Source organism: Malaclemys terrapin, chromosome 7, assembly GCF_027887155.1.
Source record: "Malaclemys terrapin pileata isolate rMalTer1 chromosome 7, rMalTer1.hap1, whole genome shotgun sequence".
NCBI lineage: Eukaryota > Metazoa > Chordata > Testudines > Emydidae > Malaclemys > Malaclemys terrapin.
In genome coordinates, this window is record NC_071511.1 from 62,697,330 (window position 1) to 62,714,569 (window position 17,240).

The 17,240-nt window shown below is 49.4% G+C and overlaps 1 protein-coding gene across 2 annotated transcripts in view; it reads left to right on the forward strand.

Moving 5' to 3' along the window:
* ADAM8 (ADAM metallopeptidase domain 8) overlaps positions 1-17,240 on the forward strand; it is a 93,480-nt gene that overhangs the window by 43,692 nt on the left and 32,548 nt on the right. For both annotated transcript variants that reach the window (XM_054034251.1, XM_054034252.1), the window contains exons 7-9: positions 4,951-5,016; positions 15,815-15,883; positions 16,902-17,071. In XM_054034251.1, the coding sequence (XP_053890226.1) occupies positions 4,951-5,016; positions 15,815-15,883; positions 16,902-17,071 (305 nt within the window). The remainder of the gene's footprint in view (positions 1-4,950; positions 5,017-15,814; positions 15,884-16,901; positions 17,072-17,240) is intronic.

Here is a 17,240-nt window from a genome sequence, read left to right on the forward strand (position 1 = left end):
GGCCCCGACCTCTTCTTCCTCGCCAGATGAGGCAGTAGCGGGCACCAGGGTGTCCGGCCCTCCCCCGATTGACCATCGGGCACACCAAGACCTGCTTCGCAGGGTAGCCCTCAATCTGGGCTTGCAAGCGGAGGAGACCGTAGAACAGGAAGACCCCATGGTCGATATCCTGAGCCCAGAGGGCCCCTCCAGAGTCGCTCTCCCCATCATACGGACTGTACAGTCCAACTATAAGACGGTGTGGCAAACGCCAGCCTCCAGTGCACCGACTGCGAGAGGTGTGGAGAGGAAATACTTCGCCCCATCTAGAGGGTTCGACTTCCTCTTTTTACACCCGTCCCCTTGTTCGCTGGTGGTCTCGGCGGTCAACGAGAGAGAGCGTCATGGCCAGCAAGCTCCTGCCCCCAAGGGCAAGGAAGCTAAGCGACTGGACTTGTTCGGGAGGAAAGTCTATTCCTCTGGGGGCCTTCAACTGAGGATCGCCAATCAGCAGGCGATTCTGAACAGGCACAATTTTAACTCTTGGGCATCAGTCGCCAAGTTTAAGGACTCCCTCCCACCTGACGCGCATCAGGAATTCACGGCTCTGGTGGATGAGGGGATGGCGGTGGCCAAGACCTCATTGCAGGCCTCCCTCGACTCAGCCGATGCGGCGGCTAGAACAATCGCGTCAGGAGTCGTGATGAGGCGTTCGGCGTGGTTACAGGCTTCAGGTCTTCCAACCGGAGGTGCAAACCACACTGCAGGACCTCCCGTTTGAAGGTTCGGGCTTGTTCTCCGACCAAACGGACGCCAGGCTACATAGCCTTAAGGACTCGCGTGCAACCCTTAAGTCGTTGGGTATGCACACCCCGGTAACGCAGCGTAAGCCCTTTAAACCCCAACCACCGCAGAGGCAATACCACCCTCGCCCCCGGCACGAGCCTTACCGCCGTCGAGGCAGGGATAACAGGCGGAGACGTAACAATACGCCTAGCCAAGGCCAGAGTCACGGCCAGGGCAAGCCGCAGCCAGGGAATAAATCAGGCTTTTGAAGCTACACCCGAGGACAGCGTACCACTTTCTATACCGGATCCTCCTCTGGGTTTCAAGGACCGCCTGTCCCATTTCTACCAGGCCTGGTTGCGCATAACATCGGACCGCTGGGTCCTGCGCACAGTGAAGGCGGGCTATACCCTCCAATTTTCCTCGCCCCCTCCCTGCCATCCACCTTCCCCGTCCCTCTTCAGGGACCCTTCTCACGAGCAACTCCTCATACAGGAGGTACAGACCCTTCTCGCTGCAGGAGCAGTAGAAGAGGTCCCACCAGACCTAAGGGGAAAAGGATTCTACTCCAGATACTTCCTGATCCCCAAGGCGAAAGGGGGCCTCCGTCCTATTTTGGACCTGCGCGATCTAAACAAGTTTCTGATCAAGGCGCGCTTCCGTATGGTCTCCCTTGGAACTATTATCCCATCCCTGGATCCGGGGGATTGGTACGCTGCCCTCGATATGAAAGATGCCTATTTTCACATCGCAATCAATCCGGCCCACAGGCGGTTTCTGCGCTTCGTTGTCAACCAGCGCCATTTCCAATTTACGGTCCTGCCCTTCGGCCTGGCATCAGCACCACGAGTGTTTACGAAGTGCATGTCCGTGGTAGCAGCCTTCCTTCGAAAAAGAAGGATGCGTGTGTTCCCGTACTTGGACGATTGGCTTCTCGCGGGCAGGTCGGAGGCCGAGGTCCGATCTCACGTGATGCTGGCCTTGCAGACGTTCGACAAGCTTGGCCTCCGGGTCAATGTGCCCAAGTCCACGTTAGTCCCCACACAGAGACTGGACTTCATAGGTGCGACCCTGGACTCGGTAGCTGCACAGGCAAGCCTACCAGAGGCACGGTTCATGTCAATTCAGAAAGCCGTCAGCTCAGTCCAAAAATTCCCCACGACAACGGCAAGGTGTTGCATGCAGCTTCTGGGGCATATGGCAGCTTGCACACACGTGGTCAGACATGCTCGCCTAAGGCTCCGGCCTTTACAGTTGTTGTTCGCCCACACACACCGCCCCAACAGAGACCCATTGGATCAAGTAGTAACGATCCCAAACCAGGTGCTGAGCTCGCTCCGCTGGTGGCTCGATCACCAACAGGTATGCGAAGGGATCCCCTTCGCTGCCCCACAGCCCACTCTGACGTTGGTAACAGATGCATCGGACCTGGGTTGGGGAGCGCACCTGGGGGAACTGCGGACACAAGGACTGTGGTCCAGAGAAGACAGGCTGCTTCACATCAATCTGAAGGAGCTAAGAGCGGTTCGCCTCGCCTGTCAGACCTTCCGCGCCACCATAAAAGGTCACAGCGTGGCAGTCCTGACGGACAACACTACCGCCATGTTCTATATAAACAAGCAGGGCGGGTCCCGGTCTTCTCCCCTCTGTCGCGAGGCACTCCAATTATGGGACTTCTGTATAGCCCATGCGATACACCTCGTTGCGACGTATCTTCCGGGGATTCAAAACGGCTTAGCGGACCGCCTCAGCCGATCCTACCGAATGCACGAATGGACGTTGAGGCGAGACGTCCTGCATTCGATCTTCCGGAGGTGGGGCTTTCCCCGGGTGGATCTATTCGCCACCAGGGACAACAGCCAATGCCCTCAGTTCTGCTCATTCCAGAACCTCAGCCCGGGATCATTAGCAGATGCCTTCACGATCCCATGGGGAGGGAGCCTGAGATACGCCTTCCTTCCGTTCCCACTCATACACAAGGTTCTCCTCAAGACCCGCAGGGACAGGGCGGCGATCATACTTATCGCCCCGGCCTGGCCACGCCAGCATTGGTTCACGTCCCTGCTGGAACTGTCCATAGCCGATCCAATCACCCTCCCCCTCCATCGCGACCTAGTCACACAAGACAAAGGTCGCCTACTCCACCCGAACCTGTCTTCGCTACATCTCACGGCATGGTATCTCTCTGGCTGAACGATGCAGAACACAGGTGCTCTCACCGGGTTCAGCAAATCCTCCTTAATAGTAGAAAGCCCTCTACAAGAGCGACCTACCTGGCAAAATGGAAGAGGTTCTCCCACTGGTGCGAACCTCTACGCATACGACCTTTACAAGCCTCAGTTCCATTAATCTTGGACTACCTACTGCACCTCAAGAATCAAGGCCTTGCGCCCGCCTCGATTAGAGTGCATTTAGCCGCTATTTCGGCTTTCCATCCAGGAGAGTTGGGAGTGTCGGTGTTCTCCAACCCCACAGTGACCCGATTCCTCAAGGGGCTGGACAGGGTGTTTCCCTACTCGCGCCCGCCTGTCCCGGCGTGGAATCTGAACCTAGTCCTAACAAGACTCATGGGTCCCCCCTTTGAGCCCCTAGCCTCTTGCTCCCTCACGCACCTCTCGTGGAAGGTAGCGTTTCTCGTGGCCATCATGTCGGCCAGAAGGGTATCGGAATTGAGGGCCCTCACTTCGGAACCACCCTATATACAGTGTTCCATAAAGATAAGGTGCATCTGAGGCCGCACCCCAAATTCCTTCCAAAAGTGGTATCGCAGTTTCACATGGGGCAAGACATTTGCCTACCGGTATTCTTTCCAAAACCCCATACGGACCCTCGCCACCGCAGCCTACATACCCTGGATGTTCGAAGGGCGTTGGCATTCTACCTGGAGCGGACCAGGTCGTTCCGCAGAACACCTCAGCTGTTCATTGCTATTGCGGAACGTATGAAAGGCTTGCCTATCTCGACACAGCGCTTGTCGGCATGGATTGTGCATTGTATACGCACCTGTTATGAGCTCGCCAATGTTCCGGCCCCAGAGATCCGGGCCCACTCGACTAGGGCCCAAGCGTCCTCAACGGCCTTCTTGGCGCAGGTCCCTATCCAGGAGATCTGTAAGGCGGCCACCTGGTCGTCCGTGCATACGTTCACAGCCCACTACGCGATCCATCATCAGACCAGAGAGGACGCGATGGTCGGCCGGGCTGTGCTACAGTCAGTTGTACCTTGACTCCTACCCACCTCCATTGGTAAGCTTGGGAATCACCTAATGTGTAATGGACGTGAACAATCACTCGAAGAAGAAAGAACGGTTACTTACCTTCTGTAACTGTTGTTCTTCGAGATGTGTTGTTCACGTCCATTACACTTCCCACCCTCCTTCCCCTCTGTCGGAGTCTCCGGCAAGAAGGAACCGGAGGGGTCGGGTCGGCAGGGATATATACACCCTGGAGCGGGGCGCCGCTCTGGCGGGAAGGAAGGGGCCCTGCCGGCCCGACGGGAGCCGCTAAGGGAAAAAGTTTCCGACGTCCGTGCACGCGGCGCGCGTACACCTAATGTGTAATGGACGTGAACAACACATCTCGAAGAACAACAGTTACAGAAGGTAAGTAACCGTTCTTTTCAACTGTCATCCCTAGGTTTCAGAGTTACACTCCGTTGAGCTGAACCCTCTCTGAGCTACTGTTTCAGGCTCCGTGCAAGTGTCATTCCTCATAATTTAGCTTATTGTTTTAGCATCCCCTGGGAATTGTATAGAAAGAGTTTATAAGGAAGTGTTTGCAGTACAAGCCCCAGAATTTTTAGCCCAGGGATTTTGAGAAAATTCATTCTAATAGACTAAGTTACTGTATACTGAACCACTAGTGAAAGAAACAAGAAACTTGGGACTGCTCATGAATGGTATGTACCCCTTGAGCTAAACCATATTGACCATAGGGTTTGTGGCTGCTTGGGAATTTGGGACACTGTTTCTGCAGTTTAGAATGGGAGGCAGAAGTTGTAAAGCAAACCAGCACCAACAAGTTTAGCAGCTAAAATAAGTCACCCAGAAACAGCTAGGCAGTGTTCCAGAATGCAACACATATGAAGGAAGGTGTCCCTGTGAGAACATGGCTCGTGCGCTGCTTGTGCTCAGAACTATCAGAGATGGAATTCAAATCCTGCATGGTATTTGCTTTTGACTTTCAGAAATCGGCTCCATTTCAGAAAGGGACCCGATACGTGGAGTTGGTCTTGGTCGTGGACAATGCGGAGGTAAGGGGAACAGGCTGAGACCAGCATTTCATTCTCCACTGCTGTGGATGAAATGCAGCAGCTGTCATGTACTGCTTGTATACAGTTTCAGAGTGGTAGCCGTGTTAGTCTGTATCACCAAAAAGAACAAGTAGTACTTGTGGCACCTGAGAGACTAACAAATTTATTTGAGCATCACGTCAGCAACACTATAAGAGGCTCGTTCATGTGCACATGTACCAATGTGATATATGTCATGTGTCAGCTATGTACATTGGCCAAACCAAACAGCCTCTATGCAAAAGAATAAATGGACACAAATCAGATGTCAAGAATTATAACATTCAAAAACCAGTCAGAGAACATTTCAACCTCCCTGTTCACTCGATTACAGACCTCAAAATCACAGTACTCCAACAAAAAAAACTTCAAAAACAGACTCCAACGAGAAACTGCAAAATTGGAATTAATTTGCAAATTTGACACCATTAAATTAAGCTTGAATAAAGACTGGGAGTGGATGGGTCATTACACAAAGTAAAACCTATTTCCCCATGCAAATTCCCCCCCCCCCACTGTTACTCTCACCTTCTTGTCGACTGTTGGAAATGGGTCATCCTGATTATCACTACAACATTTTTTTTTCTCCTGCTGATAATAGCCCACCTTAACTGATTACTGATTAGTATAGCAACACCCATTTTTTCATGTCCTCTGTGTATATATACATCTTCCTACTGTATTTTCCTCTGCATGCATCCAATGAAGTGGGTTTTAGCCCACGAAAGCTTATGCTCAAATAAATTTGTTAGTCTCTAAGGTGCCACAAGTACTCCTTGTTCTACTTGTATATGGTAGGTTACAAGACTCCAATTAGCAGGTCTGGTTTCAGTACCAGATATGGACTTGCTATAGAGCTTCCCTCCCAGAGAGAGACACCAGAGCTGTTCAGTACAAGAACCTTTAATGCACTGCCAGCAAATGGCTGTTGTAAGCTTACGTAAGGTATGTTATATATGCCGCCACTTGTGGCTCAACAGTATAATACAGTTTACCATTCCATTACATCTCCCCCTTTAACTTCTACATTCCTTCTATTTACAATATTTACACTATCACACTGTCTTTGAAGTTCAGTACGGATAAGTCTGCTAAGTGTCTTTGAATTGTACTGTTTTTCTAATTACACAACCTGAATGTGTAATAACATGGTCATCTGGCTGTCCATTAGTTTCAACGACTGTCTCTGGTCTGTTTGGAATCTTTGAGTCGTCATTGTCTTGTTCTGCATCTGCTATCTCTAGAGTTTGCTCTGTTGATTGTTATTTCTGAGGAATAAATTGGAGATGTCTGTGTTTTCTGAAAAAAGAACAGGAGTACTTGTGGCACCTCAGAGACTAACAAATTTATTAGAGCATAAGCTTTCGTGGACTACAGCCCACTTCTTCGATGAACTCTCCACTATCAGTCTCGACCACATATGATCTGGGCAATGGGTTCTTTTCCTTTATAACAGCTGGAACTGTCCATCCTTTTTCTGCATCCAGCTTGACACATGCATAGTCACCAGGGTCTAGACCTGGGGCAGTTTCCTAACTGAGTGATATCTGTTCTAAAAGTGTTTGTAAGCTTTTTTTGCCTTTTTTATCTGATTTGGCTACTCTCTTCATCGGGATACATTCTTTTCCAAAGTTGGACCAGTAGTTCTGTGTTATCTTCCCATCAGGAGTTGTGCTGGACTATATGTTATCAGTGTTGATCTGTAACTCAGAAGAATAAGAAATGGATCTTCCTGCTGTATGATTTTCTTGGGTGTCCGTACAACTTTCTCAGCCTCTCCCTTTGCTTGTGGGTAATGCAGCTGCTAGTAATGGGATCAAAATCTTATTTCATTTGGAATTACTTAAATTCCCCTGCAGTGAATTGTGGTCTATTGTCCACCACTAGTTGTTCTGGAATACCAAAATGAGCAAAAATGGACTTCAGTTTCTCTATAACACTGCAACATGTTATGTCTTCCAAGTGTGCTATTTCTATATATCTGGAAAAATAGGCCATGACGACCAGGTAATGCTGTCTTCTGAATTTGCATAAATCTGCAGTTAGTCTCTTCCAAGGTCTGCCTGGCAGAGGTGTTGTTATTACAGGTACTTTGTGTTAGTTCTGTAATGTTCACATGCAGATATTTTATCCTTTATGTCCTTGCTGATGTCCAACCACCACACTGGTCGGCCCATTCACAGCATTTAGTTAATCCTTGATGTCCTTCATGGATGAGGTTTAGGATTTCTCCTCTCATTTTGTTTGGAATTATAATGCAATTGTCTTTAATCATTGTGACATACCAGGGCACAATCCAGACAAGTGAGCAGCTGTGTCATCCCTGCTCTGCAACATTGGCTGCCCTACAATGCCCTGCTAAAAGAGCTTCCACCTGGGCCGCCCATAAATAGCCCTCCAGCATGCAAGCCACACCCTGAGTGTCTGTGTGCAATTGCAGCCTGCCTGCCACACTCTGGCTCTCATCAGCATTGGTTATTCTGCAGGGTCCCAACACACCCACAGTCCCAGATTCGCCTTCATAAATGTATGTCCTATACTGCCCAGCCCTCTCATGGACAATACAAGTTCTTCTTCGAGTAGATGCAAACATGTATTCCAAGTAGGTGTGTGAGCAACCCGAGCACCGGAGCCAGAGACTTTTGCCTAGCAGTACCTATAGTGTGGCGGCTCTCGTGCCTTGTGTCTGTAGCCCGTCCCCTAGCTATGTGCGGTGGCGCCACCCTGACCCCTCTCAGTTCCTTCTCACCGCCTGTTGGGTGGAATGGGAGCTTTGTGTGGTTGTTGTCTCACAACTTTGCATTTATCCTTTCTTAGCCTAGTTTGTTGTACAGTTAGTCAGTTAGTGTTTGTTAGTAAAATAAAAAAAAGAAGAAAGCTATAGAATGTAGTGGTAGTGCTCTCTGGTGATGCCCTCACAGTGGTTCAAGCACTGTCCTTCATGTGGGGTGGCGATCCCTAAGAGTGTTCCCCCCCCCCCAGCGCTTGCTCTGCCTTGGCGAATCCCACCTTAAAAAGTGCTGTTCGATCTGTAGATCATTTAAAAAGAGGACTCAGGTGGCACGGGACCTTTGCCTCAACAGCACCTGCTTGAACAGGCCATGCAGCCTGACCCAGCACCGAGGCCCTACTCGGGCCGCAGATCATCTTCAAGCTTGGAAAATGCTGCTGCTTCTTGTTCGGGGCAGGCGCCTCTCCAATGAGGCGCAGAAGATGTTCTCCATCATTGGCACAAAAGAAGACCTCTTATAAGACCAATTGTGAGTGCTGCAGGTTGTGGGGCGACTCTTCTGCCTCCCCTAAGAGCTCAGGCTGGCACAGGAGTGGCTCCAGCACACAGGATGGTGCGGGTACCTCTGATTCTCCTTTGGCACCAAGTAGGGAGGGCAGAAACCCTGTATTGTCAATTCCAGTTCTGGCCGCCAGGCGTCCATTGAGTCCGGTGCTGCTAGGAGCAATACTGGTACCCACTATATGTGTGACATCGGCATACCAGGCTTCAGCGGACCTACTCTGCATTTCAATCCCATCCTCGCCGCTGGTCCAAGACTTTGCAAGACTGGTGCCTTCAGTAGCCCCACAGATGGAGCGCGCCTCTGAACCCTTGGGCCCCTCAGCACTGCACTCAGATGCACCAGAGTCAGGACGGGGTACCTCAGTACTGATACCCTCCTCAGCACTGGTGTAATCAATGCCGCAGATGCGTCCGTAGCAGCTGTCACCACGCTCGACATCGAGGCACTCAGGTGCTCCGGGACCAACCTTGCTTGTGGCACTGACATATTTGGTACTAGTGATACCGGTTTCATCGGGAGCGCCGAGTCCAATCTCATTCTGGGTGATGGATGAGTCAGATCACCTTTTGGTTCCCTCCAGGGTTGCTCCACCTATGTCCCATAGATCCCAGGGCTCCTCCACTTCAGAGTCAGGATTGTCATCCTCCCCCTCCCCTTCACCTGAGGAGGTCTGAAGGCTACCAGTGGACCAGTGCAGCTATCAGGGATGGCATGTGCCCTGAGGCTGGGATGGAGGCCTCTGGCCTGGCACCTACTGGCCACCAATGCCTTACCCAGACCAGGGGCCCCCTGGCCTCAGTGGGACACTCTTCATTCTTGGAGGTCTCGTTCGTCGTCCCGGTCAAAGGTGAGATCACCCATCCACTCTGCATTGGTGGCTGCAGATCAGCCGCAGGCTCGGGCTCCCACAGCTCCCCTTCCTTTGGAGCCTTTGGACTTTCCCAATCTGGATATGTTATTCCAGGAGCAGGACCCAGCTGTGGTTCAGCCAAGGTCCTTGTCCTCATACCTGTACTAAACGATGCTGCCAGGTTCATCCTCCCCTTCCACCCCAGAGAGCTTTAAGGCATACCAGGACCTTTCATACCAGGTGGCCTCACCCCTGGTTATTCAAATGGAATTTCTCCAGGAGAATACCCACAAACCCGTGGACAATTATCCAGCCCTCTGTTCCTGGGAGGGTGCACTCCCCAATAAATGATGCAGTCGTCGAACCTGCGAGAGACATCTAGGGTACTCTGGGCTCAGTATCGCTGGTGGCTAAGTGCTCGGAGAAGCGCTATTTCATGCCTGTACTGGGATATGAAGGGTTCTATTCCCATCTGGCCCCAAACTCCCTGATGGTCATTGCAATGAATGACAGAGCCCAGCAGAGCTGATTCAAGTCCACACCAAAGGACAGAGACTCTAAGCGGCTGGATCTTTTGGGCAGAAAGATATATACCTCATTGTCATTACAGATAACAATCGCGAATCAGCAAATTTTGCTGTCCAGATATGACTTTCTCAATTGGTCAGCTATGTCCAAACAAGTTGCCTAAGGCCTCTCATCAGGAGTTTTGGGCATTTGTCGCCGAGGGTTGCTTGATGGCCAAGACATCACTGCAGTCCACCCTTGTTGTTGCAACACTTCAGTCAGGGTGATGGCCTTTGTATTTACTATGAGGACTTGCTGGCTCCAAAACTCTAGGAACACTTTGGATGTCGAGCAAGCGATTGAGGACTTGTTTTTTGATGGCCGGACCTTGTTTTCAGACAAGACTAATGAAACCGTGCATTCCTTTAAGGATTCCAGGGCTACCTTAAGGTCCTTGGGGCTGTATACGCCGCCCACACAGAGACACCACTATGGGTAGGGCTCTACCAAATTCACAGTCCATTTTGGTCAATTTCACGGTCATAGGATTTTAAAAATCATAAATTTCATGATTTCATATATTTAAATCTGAAATTTCACGGTATTGTAATTGTAGGGGTCCTGACCAAAAAAGGAGTTGTGGGGGGCGGGGTCACAGTATTGTTACCCTTACTTCTGTGCTGCTGCTGGCAGCGGCGCTGCCTTTTAGACTTGAGCGGTCAGGGAGCGGCATTTGCTGGCTGGAAGCCCAGCTCTGAAGGCAGAGCCATGGCCAACAGCAGTGCAGAAGTAAGGATGGCATGGTATAGTATTGCCACCCTTACTTCTGTGCTGCTGCTAGCGGGGTGGTGCCTTCAGAGCTGGACACCTGGCCAACAGCTGCCACTCTCCGGCCACCCAGCTCTGAAGGCAGTGCAGAAGTAAAGGTGGCAACACCACGACCCCCTAAAATAACCTTGCGACCCCCCTCTGCAGCTCCCTTTTGGGTCAGGACCCCCAATTTGAGAAACGCTGATCTCCCCTGTGAAATCTGAATAGTATAGGGTAAAACCACACAAAAGACCAGATTTCACGGTCTGTGACCTGTTTTTCATGGCCATGAATTTGGTAGGGCCCAGCAGTATAGGCTGCAGCATCCTTTCACACAGCCCTTCCCCCCGAGACAGCAAGACCATCCCAGAAAGAAAGACCAGTCTCACAAAAGGAAGCACTTGAACTTGGAGCTTGGCCAGTATGTTTGCCCTCCTTTGGCACTTGCTAAATGCCCATTTTGACTCTGGCCAATGACTCCCACAATGCCTAGGTTTCGATCACCTCCGAAAGCTGGGTCCTAGACACTGTCAGATTGGGCTACATCATCCAGTTCCTCTCTACAACCCCCACCCCACTTCCCCTCACACAAGACACTGCTCACCGGGCAGATCAGCTCTCTGCTAACTTTAGGAGCGGTGGAGAAAGTTTCATGAGAACACCAGGCCTTCACGGGCTCAAAAATTCATCAAATACGTGAGGTTACGCTTGGTCACTCTCTCTATTCTCCCTGCAGAATGCTTTTTTTCATGTGGCCATTCTACCGAGTCACAGGAAGTTTCTTCGTTTCATGGTAGAAGAATGCCATTTTCAGTACACAGTTCTCAGTTTTGGCCTCTCTTCTGCCCCTCAAGTCTTCACTAAGTGCATGGTGGTGGTCCTGGCATACCTCAGGAGGAAGGAAATCCACATCTTCTCCTACTTCAATGATTGGATGCTGAAGGGCGCTTCAGAGAGGAGGTTCTCGTCCACAGCGACACCACTCTGCACATACTCGACCACGTGGGACTCATTTTAAATACTGTGAAGTCAACCTTGGCTCCCAGTCAACAAATAGAATACATTGGGGCCCTGTTAGATTCCACAAAATCGAGGGCATTCCTGCTGACCGACAGCTTCAGTCTGCAACATCAGCCTTCCGTGATGGTCTGCGTGTGTCCGAGCCTGTTGGGCCACATGTTCACTTGCACCCAGGTGGTCCAGTTCGCCAGGTTGCACCTTCTCCCTCTTCAGATTGGCTCAGGCTGGTTTACTGCCCTGCCCTGCATTCTTTGCACAGGTTGATTCACCTTCCTCCACCAATCCTGGAGTCCTTGCACTGGTGGGAGTCCCTGCGCAATGTGTTCCAAGGAGTCCCCTTCTCTTGGCCCTCTCCAACCAAGTCAGTGGTTACCAACACTTCTCTTCTGGGTTAGGGGACGCATCTGGATTCATTGAGGGTGCAGGGCCTGTGGTCGGAACAGGAAGTCTCACTCCATATAGATGTGTTGGAGTTGCAGGCCATCCACAACTCATGTCATGCTTTCTGGAACCGTATCAGGCATTCAGTGGTTCACATGCTCACCAACAATACCACCGCGATGTACTATGTGAAGAAACAAGGGGGAGCCCACTCCAGGTCACTCTGCCTAGAGGTGATCAACCTGTGGCAGTTCTGCATCAAAGAGGACATCACCCTAGTAGCTGTCCACATACATGGGGTGTAGAACCGTCTTGCTGATCATCTCAGCAGGATCTTCTCCCTGAATCACGAATGATCCCTGAAGGCAAGTATCATTTGGAATGTTTTTGCAGTGTAGGGCATCCCCACAATTGATCTATTTGCAATGAGAGAAAACAGGAAGTGTCGTCTATTCTGCTCTCAGTGGGGACTCAGCCTGGGCTTTCTCTCTGGCACCTTCCACTACATGCCTTCCCTCCTATTCCAATTGTTCCTCAGGTCATCACCAAGCTCAAGGAGGATTGAGCCAGACTCATCCTGATCGCTCCAGCGTGGCCGAGACGGTGCTGGTTCTTAGACGTCCTCGCTCTGTCCGTCCAGCCTCCATGCTGCTTCCTCTCCACCCTGACCTCCTCACACAGGGCCGTGGCCTCACCCTGCATCTGGCGATCAGTTCCCTGCACCTTAAGGTGTGGCTGCTGCATGGCTGAATGAGGAGGAAGAGCATTGTTCAAAGGCTGTCCAGCAGGTCCTACTTATCTGCAGGAAGTCTTCCACTAGGATGGCCTACTTAACGAAGTGGAAGAGGTTTTCTATGTGGTCCTCGGTCTGCAGGACCCATCTGGCGGGGCCTTCCATCCAGGACATTTTAGAGTACCTGCCACACCTTTAGAAATCAGGCTTGGCACTCAGTTCCCTGAGAGTGCACTTGGAAGCAATATCAGCATTTTATCCCCGCATCCAAGGGAAATAATTTCTTTCCAATTTTATGGTGACAAGATTTCTCCAGTCCGAGACGCAGTCCCCCTGTGGTTTTAGCAGCTCTGAGGACGTCTCCATTCGAGCCTTTTGTATCCTGTCCTCTGCCCCTCCTGTCTCAGAAAACTGCGGTCTTGATAGCCATTACCTCTGCCAGGAGGGTGGATGAATTGAATGCCCTGATGGCGGAGCCCCTTTACATGCAGTTCTCCAGGGACAAGGTAATGCTCCGACCACACCCGAAGTTCTTATCCAAAGTGGTCTCCTAGTTTCATTTAAACCAGGCTGTATATTTGCCTGTGTTCTTCCCTAATCCACATTGCTTCCCGGAGGAGCAGTGCCTCCATATGTTAGACATTAGATGGTGTCTAGCCTTTTACCTGAACAGAACTGAACCATTCTATACTTCGCCTTGCCTGTTCTTGTCATATGCGGACCGTGTGAAAGGACAAGTGGGCTCTGCACAGGCCATCTCTAGATGGGTAACATTTTGTATCAGGACTACGTATGAGATAGTATCAGCAACGCCTCCTCAGCAGATATGAGCTCATTTGACGAGAGCACAGGCAGTGTTGGTAGTGTTCCTTAACGACATTTTCATATTAGACATTTGCAGAGCAGCCACATGATCGTCCATACACATTTACAGACCATTATGCGATCACTGCATCTTCCTGAGCACACTAATGTCAGAGCAATTCTGCGATACTTACTCTGATATATTCCAAGCCCCACCTCCTACAGGGAGTACTGCTTGTGATTCACCTACTTGGAATACACGTTTGCATCTGCTCAAAGAAGAAGAAACAGTTATTTACTGTAACTGTGGTTCTTTGAGATGTGATGCCGACATGTATTCCACAACCCACCCTCCGTCCCCTCTGCATTGAGGTCTTTCCCTGGACGTTTGGTGTGAAGGAACTGAGCGGGGTTGTGATGGCAATGCCTCATATAGCCAGGGAAGGAGCAACAGACACAAGACGTGAGCGCCACCCTTCTATGGGTACTGCTAGGCAAAAGTCTCAAGCTCTGGCATATGGGGCTTGTACACACCTACCTGGAATACCCGTCTGCATCACATCTCGAAGAACCACAATTACAGTAAGTAACCATTTCTTATATTACGTACGTTATTTCTTTAAAAGGAATAATATGCCAACTTATTATTTCCAGTAGTTATTCAGGCACTTTGATTTAAACACACTGCATTAGATGAAACAATAAAACAAGTTGATTAACTGCGAAGAGTTCGATTTCGGGTGACCAGACAGCAGGTGTGAAAAATCAGGACGGGGATGGGGGATAATAGAAGCCTATATAAGAAAAAGACCCCAAAATCGGGACTGTCCCTATAAAATCGGGACATCTGGTCACCCTAATTATATTTGAAGTGCGTACAAGTAATGAGGCATAAAAGTCAGAAATTGTTACAAGAAAAATAAAGATAAAAAGCAACTGGTGCCTAACTTAACAAACTATGTAAAACTCAAAGCAAAGTTTTCTCACCACACGTTTTCAGCAGTCTTACTGACAAAACTTCTTAGGTCAGAACTCCTCCCCTAGTCCATCAGCTGCTTCTTTTGTCTCTTCAGATGCAGTGAATCAATGGGCAGAGAGAGAGAGAGAGAAGGGTGCCTTAGGTGTTTGTCCTTCCTTTTTATAGTTTCTGTCCCCTTCTTGAAAAACATTTCTAGCTGGTACCAAGAGACAAAAAGTCTATGTGGAAGAATGTTCCCTGCTGCTTTTTTCTCACCTGTTTGAGCTTCTTTTGTTTTCCTTCCTGCTTGATGACTCTGTTTATGGCTTAAATGCAAAGTAAGCAGAGCACCCATTCCTTTGTTTCAGACAGACCTGTTTGGAACATGGGTTAATAACACCATATAGTGGACTCTTATAACTTCATATACAATGTTTCCACACATATTTTACCAAGACAATAATGACCAGCAAATTATGAGTTTTCAAATGATACTTCACAAGGCATACTTTATACTAAGATTATTACAATAGTATGTAGAGTGCGAACACCTGAGTATATTCTGTCACAATCATGAGTCCATTTGACTCACTTAGTTGTCCACGCACAGTATAAGTAGTCTCTTGTCACTTCCTTAGTGTCCTTTAGATACTAATGTAATTTAGATCTTGAAGTTGCATGTCTCTCAAGGTTGCTCAAGCTGGTGTAGTCTCTTTTCCGGCACTGGTCTGTATATGTCTACAGCATCCACTTATACCTTTACATCATCTTTGGGCTAAAGGGTAGTTGAGGGTGATGCTGGGATATGTGACAGAGTGTCTGCTACTACCAGATTTTTCCCAGGAACATATTTAGCAATTGAGTTAAATTGCATTAACATTAGCAATAGACTTTCGTGTCTCAGTGGTCTTGATCCAAGTGCTTGATCTTTTCCATTGATGAGCGTTATAAGTGGTTTATGATCTGTTATCAGTGTAAATGAATCCAGTCCACACAGGTAGCTGTAAAAGTTCTCACATACACTTGCCAGGCGCTCCTTTTCAATCTGTGCATTTCTTTTGTCGGCTTCTGTGAGTGTGTGAAAGCAAAATGCATCTGGCTTCCACTCAGGTCCATGTTGCTACAACAATACACCATCTAGGCATAGCTGCTTGGATCTACGCTGACCCCCATTGTGGGTTTGTTTACATCACAATATTTGAGAACTTAGCTTACATAGCATTCCCCCTAGAGAGAGACACTGGAAGTGTTCATTATAGGATCCTTTAATATCCTGCTAGGAATGGCTGTTGTGAGCATAAATAAAGTGTGTTACACGTGGCACACACACAGGCTGAACAATCATACGGTTGAGGATTCATTACAGCAGCTTAATTGGAAATCTCTGTTTCTTCCCTTAGTACAAGAAATCCAAAGACTTACGGACGATTCAGAATCGCATGAAGGAAATTGTGAATCACGTAGACAAGGTAACAATGAGGTATCCCTAAGCTGCAGTGAGAATGGGGTCCCGTCCTGCGATTCTTGTTCAGGCAAAGCTCCCAGAACTGCTAAGACCGTACCCACCAACTCCCATGTAGTAAGGCTGGCAGAACATGTCCCATTGTTTGCTTGCAACAATGAACTCTTGTTACACACACGAGTCAAAATACGAGGTCACTTTCCTGTTTAAGGGACAAAAGACCATTACTCCAGTTTTCAGCCTATATAAAAATAGAAACTGGGGCTGACTGGAATGTCTTCCTGTGCAAAGTACAGGGCCCATCTCAATCCTGCTAGGCAACCAACCAGATGGATAATTTATTAACACATTCTCTGTATAGTAGTGTTTGCGGAGGGTACTTTTGAGATACAGTTGTTTGCGGTGTGTAAGCAGCATGCTGGGCGGAGTACAGAACGGGAGAAACAGCACTTACAGACTCAGGGCCTGATCCACCAGGGTCCTGAGCACTCTAGCCTCGATCCAGGAGAGACCATAAGGATGTAATTACCTTTAAGCATATATGAAAACCCACTGATTTCACAAAGGCTGGCTTAAGGCTCAGGCCCTAGTGGGGCTGCTGCTGGGTGCCCGCTAGTACTGCATGTCATGCCATTGTCTAGCTCTAAACTAGTCTGGGAGGGTTCAGTTCTCCTCAGAGCAGCACAAGTGCCCTTCCCGTTGCTTTCGGGATTGCCAAATCTTGTGGCCCAGAGCTGCAGGCCAAACAAGAATGGTGAAAACCACCGGGGTGTTAAAAGCTGCTCTCAAATGTGACGGGTCCCTTTGATAGGGATCCACAGGCAGAGCCTGGCCTGTGGGGAAGTAGCGCTAGAGTCTATGGGATCGAAATTGCATTCTGAGTAAAAGCGATGACTTGTCCCTCTCCCAGGGGGCACAAGGCTCAGGTACCAAGCCCCCATCCTGAGTGCTGCCAAGTGCCATCTTTGTGTAGGGATTCTGTCTCCTGCAGTCCAGCTCTAATACAGTCTCTCTTTCTGCTGCAGCTTTATCAGACTCTCAATATCCGTGTGGCCTTGATAGGCCTGGAAGTCTGGAGTTACAAAGACAAGATCACTGTGAGTCCAAACCCAGACACGACACTGGACAATTTTCTTCACTGGCGAGAGACTGAACTGTTACAGAAGAAGAAGCATGACAATGCCCAACTGATCACGTAAGTGCTGCCATTACACTGCTTGCAACATGAGCCAAAGCTGCTGACTGCGGGCACGGGGCGCCAGGGGAGCCCAACGCAGGGCTGAGGTACTTACAGTACCTAATGTAGTAGGAATACCCAGATGTGTTCTAATGTCAGTTGCTGGGTTTAGCATGTGGATACTGGG